The 16,772-nt window shown below is 50.4% G+C and overlaps 1 protein-coding gene across 1 annotated transcript in view; it reads left to right on the plus strand.

Moving 5' to 3' along the window:
- COL27A1 (collagen type XXVII alpha 1 chain) overlaps window positions 1-16,772 on the plus strand; it is a 185,879-nt gene that overhangs the window by 157,318 nt on the left and 11,789 nt on the right. The window contains exons 44-59 of the mRNA XM_029912756.1: window positions 523-576; window positions 741-794; window positions 1,352-1,405; window positions 2,514-2,567; window positions 4,396-4,503; window positions 5,202-5,255; window positions 7,157-7,210; window positions 7,790-7,843; window positions 8,514-8,567; window positions 8,931-8,984; window positions 9,940-9,993; window positions 11,494-11,547; window positions 14,047-14,100; window positions 14,194-14,247; window positions 15,388-15,441; window positions 16,270-16,287. Coding sequence (XP_029768616.1) covers window positions 523-576; window positions 741-794; window positions 1,352-1,405; window positions 2,514-2,567; window positions 4,396-4,503; window positions 5,202-5,255; window positions 7,157-7,210; window positions 7,790-7,843; window positions 8,514-8,567; window positions 8,931-8,984; window positions 9,940-9,993; window positions 11,494-11,547; window positions 14,047-14,100; window positions 14,194-14,247; window positions 15,388-15,441; window positions 16,270-16,287 — 882 coding nt within the window. The remainder of the gene's footprint in view (window positions 1-522; window positions 577-740; window positions 795-1,351; window positions 1,406-2,513; window positions 2,568-4,395; window positions 4,504-5,201; window positions 5,256-7,156; window positions 7,211-7,789; window positions 7,844-8,513; window positions 8,568-8,930; window positions 8,985-9,939; window positions 9,994-11,493; window positions 11,548-14,046; window positions 14,101-14,193; window positions 14,248-15,387; window positions 15,442-16,269; window positions 16,288-16,772) is intronic.

Here is a 16,772-nt window from a genome sequence, read left to right on the forward strand (position 1 = left end):
ACGTCTCCATGGGGCTTCTCCTTTATGTGCCTTTAAGTCTCAGCACTAATTTTTGAGTCTCTCTCTCTGTAGCTATTTGAGTTCCTGGTGTGTCTTACTGAGAGAAAAAACTGGTCTGTCAATATCCATGCATGTTTCTTGCTCCCAGTTTAGAATATCTTGTCTGTGAGTGTCTCTCTCGCCTCTATCCAGGTGTGTTCTTGGGGTTGCCCATTAGGGTAATTATTGGGTTTGCTTCTGTGCCCTGTCGCCCATGTTGACATTATCCATTAGTCTGTCACTCTCCAGGCAATTGCTTGGTTCCCTGTGAACCTATTGGGATGAGATTTCAGCCTTTGGTGGGTTTTCCCTGTGGCGCCGTTATCTGCAGGTTCTGTCGCAGTGACAGTTGGCTCGAATGCAGTTGCCGCTGTACAGGGCATTTTAGATTAATGCTGGATTCAGCAGCCAGGTCAAGCTCCGGTCTCAGTTTTCAGAGCTCTGTCAGGGTTCTAATAAGTAACACTTCCCTTCCTTCCACAGGGCCAGGTCGGTGTGATCGGGGTTGCAGGACCTGCCGGAGCCAGAGGACGAATTGTATGTTAACTTGTATTATTCCTCCTTCCTTTGCTGGTTGCAAGGTCTCTGATGTAGAAATCTGGGGGTCATGCATGTTACTTGACCATCAGATGGCAACTGGCTCCTCTGTGTAAGGCATGGCTATTTTGAATGGATGTGACCTATTTTTTCCTTCGTGACAGGGTGAAGCAGGCATCCTAGGTCCCCCCGGGTTAGCTGGCCCTGAGGGAGAGAAGGTACTGAGAAGAAGCGATAAAGTCTGACATAGCCTCACCCACCTCCACCCCATTGTGATAATGAGCTTTACGAGGTGGGAGAGGTGGCATTTCTGAAAGGCATTGGAGAGCTGTGCGTGGTTTGGTGACCAGCAGAGCTGCTTTCCTGGGATCTGAGAGGGCTTAGACAACCATAAAGAGGACTCCTCTTGTGACATAGAGAAGCCAGTGAAATTTAAGAACGGAAAGCTCCCCTTCCTCTGTTTTACTCATTTCCCGAGCCCTGATTTCTAGCCCTGGGATACCAGGAAAAGCTACCAGTGAGTTGAAGTATGAAGGGAGGGTCCCCTCCTCCAATGCAGTCTGCTGCAAGAAAGAGGCAGTTACCAGCTCAGCATACCCGATGGAGAGAGATTTTCAATGGCAGGCTTGTAACGCAGGCTGCCTCTGCCAGGGATCAATCCGCGTCCCTTTGGGTTTGGTGATCAAAGGGGAGAGGGCTGGGGCAGCCCCACAAAGGTCTTAGTGGCCTAGGTTCCAGAGGGCAGGATAAGAACTATTCCATTATTTTTCCCCAGGGTGATCCAGGACCAAGTGGACTGATTGGCCCAGCTGGTGTGGCTGGATTGGAGGTAATCGTCACTGGCGTCCTGCAGAACCCCAGTGTGCAGTCTAAGGCACACCTCACGGTCGCCCTCTGAAATGAAAACTAGAAGAGTTCCCCCTGCCCAGCCCAGGCCAGGACTTTCAGAAGTGACTAGTGATTTTTGGATGCTTCAGTTCTTAGGTGGCCAACTTGGGCACTGGACTCTGAAAACCGGGCCCCTTTCCTTTACGGTGTCTCAAGTCGGGCAACACAAAGCAGTAGGCGCTTCTGAAACTCTGTTCCCCATACTTCAGTCATGTTCGTTTCTCCAGTCGTCGTCTTACAGACACTAGCGCTGGGACACTGTATTTTACAAGAGCGTTGTAACAGGCTGGCCTGACATCCCTGGAGACAGATATCCTCTCTTTATTCATAGAATCATAGACTATCAGGGTTGGAAGGGACCTCAGGAGGTATCTAGTCCAACCCCCTGCTCAAAGCAAGACCAATCCCCAACTAAATCATCCCATATTTATTCCCATATTTGTCCATGAGACTGATACAATAAATGGATAGCAGCCGTGCAAGCCCTCCATCAACGTGCTTCTCTCAGGGAGCATCTGTGAGAGAAACAGGGCAATTTTTTTCCCATGGGCTATTCAGTGCTTGACCTGCAGTGAAGGTGTGGTGGCATGGACCCCAGTGGAAGCCAACAACCTGAGTACATACCCATAGTCCCTAGTGTGCTTCTACTGGGTCACCTAGCCGGCACTGCCATATCCCCACTAACGCTAGCTTAAAGTCACCCCCACTGCAATCACACCTTCATTTGGGGTGTAGACCTTGAGACTACCAGCCAGGGTACCAGTCTCCATGGCGCTATGCTTGGTAGTATCCTAATAAGAGATACCAATGAATGCATCAAACTGGTGAGAGTCAGATTCACGTTAATAATAATATAACATATGGAGATATACCTATCTCAGAGAACTGGAAGGAACCCTGAAAGGGCATCAAGTCCAGCCCCCTGCCTTCACTAGCAGGACCAAGTACTGACTTTGCCCCAGATGGCCCCCTCAAGGATTGAGCCAATGTTCAAACCACTGAGCTATCCCTGCCCCCATTTAACATTTAATTCTTAAATGTTACTGCAGGGAGTCCCTGGGGAAGATGGAAGAAAAGGAGAGCGAGGCAAGCCAGGGCCTGCCGTAAGTACTAAATCCTGCTCCAGAGCAGAGATTGGGGAGTGTTCAGAGATCAGCTCTGGTGTCCTTCAAAGAAGCTCCTGGCAGTTTTTAAGGTGGCTGTTCTTTTAACCTGGCTCTTTAATACTTTATTCTCGCCCTGATTTCTTTTCTTACGTTGTAGTTGAATGGTTTGTTCGGTAGGGAAGAGGGTGCTGCTGAATGGAACCAACTCTTAGCTGGCCTGTCTCAGCCCTTGAGTGCAACAAACCAGGCTGGACTCTCATGGCAGCAGGCTTTGTTGCCTCTTTATTTCCACCTAGGCTGTAAACAGCCTTTCCACAAGCTTCTTGGGGATTTTTCTTCTTGTCCTGGGTGAAATCGGAGCAGCTCTGAAAGCGGGGCAAGATGGAAACTAACTTTTTCAAACCTCAAGGGTGCTTCCAGGTTTGGGTTAGGGTTCAGGTCAGTTCTGAAGCATCCCCATGTCCCAGCCTAGGAGGCTTAGGACTGAGGTATATAGAAGTTGTCTAGTCTCCAATGCAAAATGAAAAGTCATTGCAATGTTTTGCTTGCTCTAACTGAAATAATCTGCTCCTGCCGATGCTAACTGTATTACGGGACAAGAGAAATTGGCCCAGCCTAGCATCCCTGACTTTTTGGTGCTTCAGAATCTAGATCCAAACAGGACATTAATGTCCCAGGTCGAGACAAAACGGTTGTGTTTATGGTAATGCCACTATGCAATTGCTCTGTGAAGGGGCATTGTGAAAATGTGAAAGGATGGCCAGGAAGGGATCCCTTCAGGTAAATACTTTCCAATCAAGTCCTTATTTCCTTGATTTCTGCAGAACTATAATCAGCTAAAAGCATTTTAAATATGGTTGCCAATAAGACACGTGCCAAAGTGCTGCTGTAATGGTGCAATTAGTTACCAGTGTCTGTTGTCAAACACACACAATACATTTTGTTTCATTTTTGCTGTCGTAGAACAAGGATGCTTGAATTGTTGGGATCTGAAAGGTCACCAGAAATGCACATCGCAGATAGCCCAGTGCCCAGACAGCAGTGCCATATTCTTAAAGCGCTCACTGTCCTCTTCAGTTCAAATTAAAAAGGGCAGATAACCACCCCGCTTCCTTTCATGCACTGTATGATAAAGGCTGCACCCGATGACATTTAATGATTGCAAAGGTGACATTTACAAAGCACTGCAGATGTACTGATGATGCTGTGCAGCTTAATTGAAGAAATCCATCTTGGTCTGGGTTCTGGGTTTCCCATTGTCTAGGATGGCAACTCATCTCTCCATGACGACGAATGGTTTCTTTAGTTCAATAAATTCCATTTGCAAAGAGAAGAGAGGAAGTGAAATAAACTGTATCAAATAAAAGAAAGCTTAAAAGATTTCTGAGAAATGTTGCTTAGACCTTTACAACAACAAAAACCCCAGCTAGGCTAGAGTTGGACATCAGTGAGCAACAAGGCGAATTTGTGGTTTCCAGAATATGTCCAGTTCACAGAGAGACCTGGCTCTGAGATGTGAAGCTCCAATCCTGACTGAGATCCACAGCTGACCACCCTCGTAGTTGAGTGAAGTGTGGATCGTGGTCCAGTTAGGTGCCTCAATTATCTGCTGCTGTTTTGCAAGCCGTTTGTGGTTTTATCAAATCGTTCTCCAGGAGCTCTCGCTTTTGACATTTCCACAACCATGCTCTGAAGGACAAGACGGTGGAGACCAGTGTTGTCTCCTCTCCACTCTCTCATGTAGTGTCACCGGGTTGGGTCAGGTTGGTGATGCTATGAATTAAGTCCATAAGGCGTCTGCATCTCTCTTTTCTATGCACTCTAGGGTGCAGCAGGCTCCAGGGGTGAAAGTGGGAGCCAAGGACTCAAGGGCTTTGGCGGGCCTGAAGGACCCAGAGGAGATGCAGGGGGAAAAGGAGAGACTGGCCATCAGGTAACCTTATCCACCACCCTCCCTCCCGCCTTTGTGAGACGATTCCCCTCACTGCACCCTCTCTCAGTGCTTGAGCTCCTAAAGATCCACACATTTTGCTTAGCTCCCTTCGCCCCAACCCCAGAAGGAAGATGCATGTAACAGGCGCACACCCTGGGTTGCTTTAGTGCAGGATGGATTTGATCTCTGAGTCCTATCCTGGGCTGTATGGGCAAAGTGTCCTCATCTCTTGCCTGGGCTTTGAGCTATGATGCAAGTTGGTTACTCACAGCCCTCCCACGTGCATCTTTGGAGGTGACGTGTGCAAACCCTATTATTTGTGGACATCACTAGCAGTCAGGGTAATGATCTGCCATGGTAGCTATCAAGATACAAGTCCAAGCATCAAACAAATGCATTAATAACTTTGTGCCGCTCTGTGACTTTCCGTTCCAGAGCACAAAATGATTGATATGGCTGAATTAAGCCTTATAACTTCCCTATGAGGTGGGAGGTGGTATCCCCATTTTACAGATGGGTAAACTGAGGCACAGAGAGCCTGCATGAGTTGCCCAAGGTCACTCAGTAACCGGTCAGTGGCAGAACTGGGAAGAGACCCCAGAGCTCCTGACTCCCAAGTATTTTTAATCACTAGACTGCCTTTCCTCTGATTCACCTGAAGCTAATGTCAGTTGTGTTTTTCCCCCCAATGAATTCAGGGTTCTCGTGGGCCACCTGGAGAAGCGGGAGCAGCAGGGCTAAGTGGTGTTGAAGTGAGTGGACCCCTTTACTGCTTTTTCAGCAAATATGGAGCTTGTGGTTTGTGGCTGCCCTCATGGTGAGCCTGTGATCAGAAGTATGAACAGGGTTTGGGCGTGGTGAGGGAAGATGGCTGGGACTGTACCCAATGTTTCAGAATGGTTAGGTGAATGGCCGAGTGTGAACGACATTAAAGATCTGGAGGATGGGATGGATTGCACCCTCAGCAAGTTCACAGATGACACTAAGCTGGGGGGAAGGTAGATACGCTGAAGGGTAGGGATAGGCGTCCAGAGTGACCTAGACAAATTGGAGGATTGGGCCAAAAGTAATCTGATGAGGTTCAACAAGGACAAGTGCAGAGTCCTTCACTTAGGAAGGAAGAATCCCATGCACTGCTATAGGCTGGGGACTGACTGGCTAAGCGGCAGTTCTGCAGAAAAGGACCTGGGGATTACAGTGGGTGAGAAGCTGGATATGAGTCAGCAGTGTGGCCTTGTTGCCGAGAAGGCTAACGGTAAATTGGGCTGCATTAGTAGGCGCATTGCCAGCAGATCGAGGGATGTGATCATTCCCCTCTATTCGGCACTGGTGAGGCCACATCTGGAGTACTGCGTCCAGTTTTGGGCCTCCCACTACAGAAAGGATGTGGACAAATCAGAGAGAGTACAGCGGAGGGCAACAAAAATGATCAGAGGGCTGGGGCACATGCTTACAAGGAGAAGCTGAGGGAACTGAGGTTATTTAGTCTGCAGAAGAGAAGAGTGAGGGGGAATTTGATAGCTGCTTTCAACTACCTGAAGGGGGGTTCCAAAGAGGATGGAGCTTGGCTGTTCTCAGTGGTGGCAGATGACAGAACAAGGAGCAATGGTCTCAAGTTGCAGTGGGGGAGGTCTAGGTTAGATATTAGGAAACACTATTTCATTAGGAGGGTGGTTTCACTGGAATGGGTTACCTAGGGAGGTGGTGGAATCTCCTTCCTTAGAGGTTTTTAAGGTCAGGCTTGACAAAGCCCTGGCTGGGATGATTTAGTTGGGATTGGTCCTGCTTTGAGCAGGGGGTTGGACTAGATGACCTCCTGAGGTCTCTTCCAACCCTGATATTCTATGATTCTATGATACAAGCAGATTGCACTTGATAACGTGGAATTCTGTTGTACAGCAGTGTGTCCACCACACTCATAAATGTTGGGCATAAACACACACACACACACACACACACACACACACACATACACACACCCATTCTGATTGCAAAGCCAAGCACTCAAAAGCTAGGAAATATCAGAATTCTGGTTGCCCGCGCAAGCTTAATTTGCCCCCCGTCTGCATATGCATTGTGATGTGTCTTTAACTGCATGATGACAGGCTTAGTTTTTCCACAGGACTCCGGCCTCACTCAGTGCACAGGCTGGACCTGCTTGGGGATGAGTCAAGGCTGTGCAGTGAAAGAGACTGTCCCCTCCCTGCCAAGGCTTCTTGTCCCAGTCTCTTTGCCCAGCCAGCCCTAGTTCTCCCTCCACACCCTGTCTGCTCATCGGATCTGTCTCCCCCGTTCCCTCTTCTCCTTCCTTCCTCCCGCCCCTATTGGTTCTCAGTCTGTCTCCTTCCCCACCCATTCTGTCTCTCCTTGTCTCCTCAGCCAGTGTCAGTCTACCCCGCACCAACTAGCTCCTAGACCCTGTCCCCCTCCCAACCCCTTGTTTCCCGCCAGGATCCCAGTGGTAGTTGCCCCTCTCTGTACTTATTTACCTGCCAATCAGGGGTGTTGTGAGGACAAAATCCATTCCTGACTGTGATGTGCTTGGATAGGAGTGTGGTGAGGGCCATGGAGGGATCTAGAAGGATGGGTCACCTGGATATGCTCTTTAGGGAGATGTGAATGTAATGGAGTGTTCATCTGTTTGTTCCATTAGGGCCCTCCGGGTGAGAGGGGGAAGCTGGGGGAGCCAGGAGAACCAGGACGAACGGTGAGGGCAGAGAACGGCAGGTGTGCCATGTGCCGGCCAGGGCCGCCCAGAGGAGGGGGCAAGTGGGGCAATTTGCCCCAGGCCCCGGGCCCCACAGGGGCCCCTGCGAGAATATAGTATTCTATAGTATTGCAACTTTTTTTTATGGAAGGGGCCCCCGAAATTGCTTTGCCCCAGGCCCCCTGAATCCTCTGGGCAGCCCTGGTGCCGGCTTGGCCCCTCTCCCTGCAAGCATACATTTCATGCCTCCTTTTCTTCCCTGAAAGCATGACCCCAGCGCCTCTTTGGGAGTGGGGCTTGAAGACTTACCTGGCCCCTATCAGGCTGGGTAAAAATCCCTGCGCTGTCTCATGCCCCTGCTCCCCGCCACCCCCTGGGCTTTTACAAGCCCTGCTAAGAAATGGGGAGAAAGAACCAGGTGTGCGTGGGCAGGGGTGGGGACAGGCCTCAAGGAGGGAAGGGCATTGGACTGCTTTGTGAGGGTACTGCGTTAGGGAGCATCGCTGAAGAGACCCCCCCCTTCCTTGGGGAGTTAGTGGTGTTCCCGGAGAGACGTTTCTTTCTCCCTTTTGACTTCAGGGGCCTCGAGGACAGCTGGGTCCGGAGGGACAGAGGGGTCGTAAAGGAGAAAAGGTATCTTCATAAGTCGTTGTCTGCTCTTCAGATGGGGAAGGACCCTTCCTCCCAATGGAGAGCTCCTGTTGTAGAATACCAAGGCCTCGGCCCAACTAATGGTGTGCTCTGTGTCTCTAGAGCACTAACCTTTGGGGGTTCGGTGCCAGGGACTCTTCCGTCGGAGTAACAGGTGCCATTGACACGTGGCTTCCTGCTGGCAACTCTTTCGTTTATATAGCTCCTTTCGCCCCAAAAGATCTCGTAGCACCCACTACTGAAATGCAGCCACCTCTGGGGCACGCGGCAACGCTGCGCAATAACCTAGGATGAGTGCAGTTGGCCCTGCAAGGGGAGAGCAGGTGAGCCGCCGAGTGCTCTGCAGGCTTTCGGGCCTGCTTTTACTCCCGCCAGAAAAGTAATGATTACAGATAGTCTCTCCCCTCGCTCCCAGGGACAGCGACTCTTTCCTGATGGGAGAGCGTGTACAGTGAAAGAGGGGTGATTGCACCCGTGTCCTGATGCTCTCAGCGAGAGGGGGTTATGGGTCAGATTATGAGCCCATCTATCCCAGGGATGCTGTAGCAGCGAACGAGCGCCCTTGGGTCGGTAGGGAGGAGCCTTTGCCCCCTTTCTGGCGGTTCATCAGAGCTGCTGGTGACTTGCCGTGTGTGTGTTTCTGTTTCCTTAGGGGAACAGCGGGCACGAAGGAGATCAGGGCCTCCCTGGCAATCCGGGCAGACGGGTAAGGTGGCATTATCTTCCCTGCCGCGTGCTCTGCGTCCTCTGCTAGCGGCTGCTCCGTGCTGGTGGTGAACACTAACCCCAGTGTGAACGGTCGGAGTTAATTCCTCTCGCTCCTGCGTGAGCAGCATGGAATGAGGGCAGTTTGCAAAGGGGCATGTTTGCGGGTGACGTGGGGACGGGATACTGTAGTGATGGGGAGAGGATACCGTTGCTGGGGGTGATGCTGGGGTACTTTAGCAGTGAGGAGCTTTAGGGGCGACCCCCGGGCGGACTGTGGTGGTGAGGAGCAGAGTTGAGCAGGAGCCAGCGTTGATTTTCACATGACTTTGTTCACAAACTCCAGTTCTCTATCGTTGCGCAGGGCAAGCGAGGCAAAGCTGGGCGCAAGCTCCCAAGAGGCCCCAAGGGGCCCAAGGTAGGAAACTCAGCTGTTTCTCTTGTCCTTTCCCAGCTGTGCCAGGCGACAGTCCCGGTCTCCCGTCGCCTTGACATGTCTAGCCTTGCCCGGGCTGCACTAGCCCTTACAGTGCTGAGCTAGCACGGCCCTTAGGCTCGGGGAGCGCTCTGCACAGCTACTGCGCTAGGCATGGTTGTGTAGCTATCACCAGTTGGATGTGCCCAGACTCCGCTGGGCAGACAGATCCATGTCACCTACTTCTCCTTGGCCTGTCATGCCAGGGCTAAGTCTGGGTCCATTATAGGTTTCATTGACAGTCACCTTGGACAGCCATGGGGCAAACTGGACTGGATTTTCCTGTCGTCCTGGTCAGGATTCCAGGCACCAGAGGTCTCTGAATGGATTGGATTTGCAAGTCCTGATCTGATAGCCCCTTATGGTACCAAGCCTGTTAGATGCTCTTGCATAGGCCTGTCCCAGCTGTGCCACTGCTGGTTCGGTGTCTCTGAATTCTCTTTCTCTTTCCCCTATGCTGAGGGTTTTCACAGCAATGAAACGGTAAGAGCCTGATTAGCATCACCGGAAATCCCGCTGAGAGCTGATCTGTCCATGTGGCAAGGGGGGGAGGAGCCAGTAGAGAAACTGGAGGGGAAGCACCTTACCTGCCTTAGGCTGCTCATGGAGCAGTGATGTATGTGGGAGCAGTATGTCCTGTTCCTCACAAACTGTCCCCACATCTTGCATATGGCCGTTTGTCCCCACTCTTACTCTGTAGAGGAATCACCTGGGGCAAATCCTTTCTCCTCCTCTTACCGAAAGCGTGGATCCCAGGACCTGTTCCCATCTTTCTGGCACTTGCATCATCTCCGCAAGACTCAGCTTTCTTTCTGCACAAGAAACACCCATGGAATTGTTCCTACCTTGCTGTTCTATTGTGACACTGAGATGGGTCTCTTCTCCTTCTGCCTTCCAGGGCCATCCAGGTGAACCAGGGTCAGAGGGACCACGTGGCCCACAAGGACCTTATGTGAGTATTGGCCACAGAGATGGGATAGGTGTCTCTTCTGAGCCTGCTCTTTCACTGACAAGTTTTAAATTAAATTAAGATTGGGTTTGTTTTTTTTCTGAAAGATCTGCTCTAGGAATTATTTTGAAGAAGTTCTCTGGCCTGTGGTACGCATGATCTGGCCTGTGGTAGTTGATCAAAATGCTCCCTTTTGGCCTTGGAATCTATGACTCTTTCTAGGCCTAGAGCACATGGTGCTGAAGAGCTTTCTAAGGGAGAGGAAGGGCAGTCTTGTGGGTAAGGCACTCAGGAGAGCAAAGTTCAAATCCTGGCTCTGCTACAAGGCTCTGTGTGGACCGGGATCCTATTGTGCTGGGTGCTGTACAAAGGTGGAGAGTCCAGGACTGCTTGGAACCTTGTCTCAGGGAGCGTTCTCTGCTCTCCCAGCACCATGGGGCTGATTCTTCTCTCATTGGTTTGACACCCTTGTAATGCCACTGTCTTCAGCGGAGTTACTCCTGATTCATGCTGGCTTGAGAGCACCACAATGGGGCTCCATATAGTCAGTGCATGCCCTTGGATGGTGCAGGATCATGTCTTTAGGCTGGAGCAGGGCAGCCTTCACTTTGTGTGAGCTTCTGCTTCCCAGTTGGGAAGGCAAAAGCTGCCTTTTTGATATCCAGCTGTTGCTATGGCAATCCCTGTGCTCTTCATGTTTTGTTCATCTACAAATGACCAGACATAGGACTAACAAGGACTGCCTGGGTCAAGTCAAGTCCTCTGCTGATGCAAGCACCCTATCATATAATCCTATTAATAAATGTATCACGCCCTATCTTAATATTAGTTAGATTGTTTGCCCCCTGTACAGGTTCATCCTATAGGGAAAAAAAATTCCAAAATCCCATCCCTGAATTTTCTGACCAACCATGATGTGTGAGAAGAACATCTCAGCCTTGGGATGGATCTGTCAGGCAGGTGATGTAATCACATTCCCAGAAGAAGTGCCCTCCGTGAACACAGCACTTCCAGGTCGGGGATCAAGATGTGGCGGCTAGAGTTGGTCAAAAAAACAATATTTTTTGTTTAGATTGTGTGTGAATTTGAATTATTTTTTTTTACAAGTTTTTCCAAATGTTGAAAAACTTTTAAACGTTTTGTTGAAATTTCAATCATTTATAAAAAAAAAAAAAAGGTCCAGTTGAAGAACTTGAAAAGTTTTGATGAGAACAGTTGGAAAAATGTATTTTTCCTGTTGAAAGTCTTTGTTCATCCAAAAAAAAAAAATTTGAAAATGCAAAATTCATAAAATTTCAAGCAGCTTTAATGGCAGCCAGCAGTAGTTGTTACTGGCAAGGTTGGTCTTTGTTGGGGGAAGAGATACTCATGGACACGAGGCATTCAGCCCATCTAGAAGTGTTATTGCCTAGCAGAGTTCTCAGCAGCAAGTAACTAACTCAACAGTAGTCAGAGTGTCCTAATTGATGGAGATACATGGATGCTACATTTTTCCCCCGACAGGGGATTCCTGGACTGAAAGGGGTGAAGGGAGACCAGGGACCAAAAGGACAGAAGGTATGTAGTGTTCTGTTCTACTGATCACTTGAGCACTATGTTTTAGTGGGGGCTTTGCATGGGTGGAGTATGACGCTAGTTCGTGGTAGCATAGTCGGGAGAGTCACTTATTCAAAATCTTTCCAGCTTAGCCATCCTGCTTCTTCGCACGCAGGGCCGGTGCAAGGAAGTTTCGCGCCCTAGGCGAAACTTCCACCTTGCGCCCCCCCAGCCCCGTGGCAGCTCCCCCCCCCGCGGCAGCTCCCCACCCCCGGGCAGCCGTGCGGCAGCTTCCCACCCCAGCTCACCTCTGCTCCGCCTCCTCCCCGAGCACACCGCTCCTGCTCTAATTCTCCTCCCCTCCCAGGCTTGCGGTGCCAAACAGTTGATTGGCGCTGCAAGCCTGGGAGGCGGGAGAAGTGGAGCGGTGACTGCGCGCTCGGGGAGGGGGCATAGGAACACTGTAAAAAAAAAAATTGAGGGCACCGCTTTTTGGCACCCCCAAATCTTGGCGCCCTAGGCAACCGCCTAGTTTGCCTAAATGGTAGCACCGGCCCTGTTCGCACGTTGGTCTAACTTAGGGTTACCATATTTTGAGTGTCCAAAAGGAGGACACTCCACGGGGCCCCGGCGCCGCCCCCAGCCCCGCCCACGCCCCAACTCTACCCCTTCCCCAAAGTCCCCGCCCCAACTCCGCCCCCTCCCCTGCTTCCCGCGAACATTTGATTCGCGGGAAGCCTGAAGCAGTAAGCAGGTAAGCTGGGGGGGTGGGGGGAGGAGGCGCGGCCCAGTCTGGCCCCGTCCGGCGGCCGGCCCCGGCGTCTCTAGCCTGGCTCGGCTCGGGCCCTGGGGTGCCGGCCCCGGGGTGCCAGCCGCGGGCCAGCCCCCTGCCGAGCACCCCCAGGCTAGCACCGCCGGCCCCCGGCCCCGCTGGCCAGCACCCCCGGCCCCGCTGGCCAGCACCGCCGGCCCCCGACCCGGCCGCCAGCCAGCACCGCCGGCCCCCGGCCCGGCCCCCGGCGCCGGATTTTCCCGGACATGTTCGGCTTTTTGGGATTTCCCCCCGGACGGGGATTTGAGTCCCAAAAAGCCGGACATGTCTGGGAAAATCCAGACGTATGGTAACCCATGTCTAACGCTTTCCATGAGCCTGTAGAAATGTACATGTTAGGCTCCTCCCTTTCTCCCTTGCCTGTTACCAGTCTTACCCTACCCATCATGTCACCTGGTGGTTGAAACCAAGTCCTAGGAGTATACGATCCCCACATCACCTGTTCCTAATACTTCTGATGACTTTCACATGTGGGTAGATAGTCTCTTTGTGAACTGATTAGGTGCGTGATTTGACCACGGTGCAAGAAGCCCATGCATATCTTGATGGCCCTATCTGCCAGCTGGGATACAGTACATAAGGGTGACCGGTGTTCCCCAGTGCCAGTCAGTTGCTCATGACCTTCAGAACTCACTGTAATAAATAAAACTTTTAAATGTAACAGAACCTAAAGCATTGTCAGTAGGGCTGGTTGGGCAACTGGTTTGGTTTTGGTTTTCACCATGGAAAATTACGGTAAACAATATGTATATTTTTTAATTTTCATCCAAAATTTTCTTGGAAAACTCCTTGGGTTTTCATCAAAAAACTGGAAAAAAATGGTTTAAAACCAAAAATGTTTGGATTTTTGGTTGCCAAATTTTTTTTACAAGACATTTTTATCACAAGAATGTCTGTTTTATTGTATAATGCCATTCCACGCCCGTAAAAAAACCAACCAACCAACCAAACAAACCCAGAAATCCCCTGAAAAACGAAAGCACTTCTCCAGAAAGTTTTCAGCCAGTTGCCCTTGTCAGCATCACAACACTGGTTCACCAGGCTTGGAACTGTCTGGCCCTGCTTGGCTGATTTGTGTTGAATGCGCCGCTGTTAGCGCACCTCTGCTCTCAATGGGATGAGTTCGAGGTTCTTGGTCAGACTATTTGCCACTGGCCTATCAACATAAGAGAAAACCCCATGTAATCAGGAAAGTGGAACCAATCTAGGCCTCCTGCTAATTTCTGCAGTTTCCCTCCTCTCGGCGTTTGAGTCTGAAGGAAGAACATTTATCTTGGTTTGCATTTGTGTGGATTACTCATCTAGGGAGGATTTTGAATCTCTTTAGGGTGCTCACCGATCTGATGATAACAGCTGTACAGGGAACATGATCAATATCTATCAATACTTTGTACTTAAAACATACAGCAAAACCTACACCGATGATCATCTGCATTAACTCCTTTGGTCTCAGAATCCCCTGTCCTACAGCCAACAAAACCTCAGTCCTTGGCTGCCATAATGAGATGTAATAACTGACGTTAGTATGGTTCCCTGTATCTAACCTCCACGCCAGCTCGCTCTCCATCTCCCAGAAACTGATTATTAAAGGGCTGCTAGAACCTGGCCTTCCCACGTCTCCGCTGTAGGGCTGTTGAGTTTTGTCGTCTGTGCTGTTACCAATTCCTGCCCATGATTGGCTCTTCTAGGGTGAGAAAGGCAGCAAGGGATATCGTGGCCCGCAAGGAGATGATGGCTTCAAGGTATGTATAGTGATTTCTTTCTTTTCTTTCCTTTCCCTGTCCTGCCTCTTTCAACTACTGTGGTGCTCACTCAGTACCTGTTGCATCTCTTAGGGCAAGCAAGGACCCATAGGTGCACCTGGAAGGCCTGGATCAAAGGGAGAGCAGGTAAAGGACTTCAACTTGTCCTCCCCTTCTTGTGTAGATTGTTCTGCAGTCATGTGCAGCCCTGCCCCCTGCTGGCTTGCACGGCTGCTTTCAGGCACTAGCTGGTAGCCCCAATCATAGAATCATAGACTTTAAGGTCAGAAGGGACCATTATGATCATCTAGTCTGACCTCCTGCACAACGCAGGCCACAGAAGCACTCCTGTATCAACCCCCTAACCTATGTCTGAGCCATTGAAGTCCTCCAATCATGGTTTAAAGACTTCAAGGTGCAGAGAATCGTCCAGCAAGTGACCCATGCCCCACGCTATAGAGGAAGGCGAAAAACCCCCAGGGCCTCTGCCAATCTGCCCTGGAGGAAAATTCCTTCCCGACCCCAAATATGGCAATCAGCTAAACCCTGAGCATGTGGGCAAGACTCACCAGCCAGACATGTTGGGGAGAAAAGGGAGGTGCATGAGGGAAGCGATGAATTCATCCAAAGGTAAGTTCCCAGCCTGGGGTTGGACTGTGAGAAGAGGAATGCAGTGCACGTGCCTTGGGGTAGGGACAAAGGAGTGCAGGCAGAAGCGACGTTATTGGAGGGAGGGAATTGGAATTTGGCTTGGGTGGATTTTTGGCATTTTTTTGTTGCTGTTGCAAAATACAGTGGCAGATAGAAAAATGAGAAATGGCTTTGAATGTGTATCCCAGCATGCGGCTCCCGGCGTTGCAAAAGGATGGAGAGTTGCCAACAGACAGTGGGGTCTAGTGGTTAGAACAGGGGACTGGGAATCGGTGCTCAGGTCCATTCCTGACTCTGACACTGCCTTTCTATTGACTTTGGGCAAGTCTTCTAATCTCATTGGACTCCATTTCCTTTTTATACTCCAAATAGGGTTGGGATCAACCTCATGGATGTAGTGAGGTTTAATTGTTGAAGGTACAGTGTGATCGTCAGCTGACTATGTGCGAAGTATTCTTGTTAGTGATGTTCCTTTCTTGCCCTGAGGGCTGGAGAATCTCTCTGCAGCTTGGAGGTTCAGTGCATGCTGTAAACTCCAAGGCCCTTAATGGGGCAACCCAGGTCCAGGGGCACCCATGGGTTTTTCCCACATTTTCCTGCAGTATGTTGTCAACTGAGCTTGTGCCATTTTTGCAGGGTAATATCGGCCCACCTGGTCCACGGGGATCCTCCGGCTTCCCTGGAATGCCAGTAAGTCCTTCGCTGTCCCGGGGGGGGGTGCATATGACGGTACCATGTGAGAGATGGGCAGCCAACTGCTTCGTGCCCTTGGATAGATGCTCTGGTTTACAGCGGTCCACCGAAGCCAGTTGGAGAGTAGCATGACTAGTTACATCATAATAATTATTGGGACATTTCAGAACGATTCGGGGAGCCCTCCTCCACAGCACTCTTCTCCGTCAGAGACTTTCCATTCCTTTCCATTGTTTCTTTTGAAACTACTTTGCTCCCTCTTCCAAACTGGCCGCCTCCCCCATCTTCCTGTATTATGGCAGGCTTGGTGGGGCTGTTCACACTCTCCCTCTAGACTGTGGGGGTGGATGGGGCAAGTCACATTCTGCCAGATGAGATAGATTATGTATATTGGGTTTTAACCTCACAAGTCGTCAGAAGCCTGGGATTCCCTGGGCTCATTGTGCTTTGCTGGTAACAAGCGATGCAGTGACTGACACTTAATGGGGTAGCTCGGGATTGGGCACCATACAGATGTGAAAGGGGTGGCAGTAGGGCCTACTGGACAGAGCACTGGCCTAGGACTCAGGAGACCTGAGTTCTATTCCCGGCCCTGCCCCTAGCCTGCTGTGTGACAGCCTTGCCCTATGCCTCCGTTTCCCCATCTGTAAAATGGGGCTAATGATACCTCCTTTGCATATTGCTTTGAGAGCTGCTGAGGAAAAGTGTTTTATTCATATTATTCTATGTATTTATTTATTGCTGCAGGTGTTGTATGTCTTCCCAAATCAGTTTATATCTTCCAACTCAGAGAATGTTTGTTTTTTTCTGTCTTTTCCCTTCCAGGGCTTATTTGGACAAAAAGTAAGTAGGACGTGGCGTTCTCTTTTGTGACCTGACTGCATCCTAGCTCTCTCCTCTGAACATATCCCACTTGGCGTGGCTATAGCCACATGTCCTGTGCTCTAAGCGCATCTCCCTCCACCTAGCTCAGAAAGGATGTGGACAAATTGGAGAGAGTCCAGCGAAGGGCAACCAAAATGATCAGGGGGCTAGGGCACATGACTTATGAGGAGAGGCTGAGGGAACTGGGCTTGTTTAGTCTCCAGAAGAGAAGAGTGAGGGAGGATTTGATAGCAGCCTTCAACTGCCTGAAAGGGGGTTCCAAAGAGGATGGAGCTCGGCTGTTCTCAGTGGTGGCAGATGACAGAACAAGCAGCAATGGTCTCAAGTTGCAGTGGGGGAGGTTTAGGTTGGATATAAGGAAATACTATTTCACTAGGAGGGTGGTGAAGCACTGGAATGGGTTACCTAGGGAGGTGGTGGAATCTCCATCCAGAGAGGTTTTT

This window comes from Terrapene carolina, unplaced genomic scaffold (genome assembly GCF_002925995.2).
Source record: "Terrapene carolina triunguis isolate 2854851 unplaced genomic scaffold, T_m_triunguis-2.0 Scaffold238, whole genome shotgun sequence".
Classification (NCBI taxonomy): domain Eukaryota; kingdom Metazoa; phylum Chordata; order Testudines; family Emydidae; genus Terrapene; species Terrapene triunguis.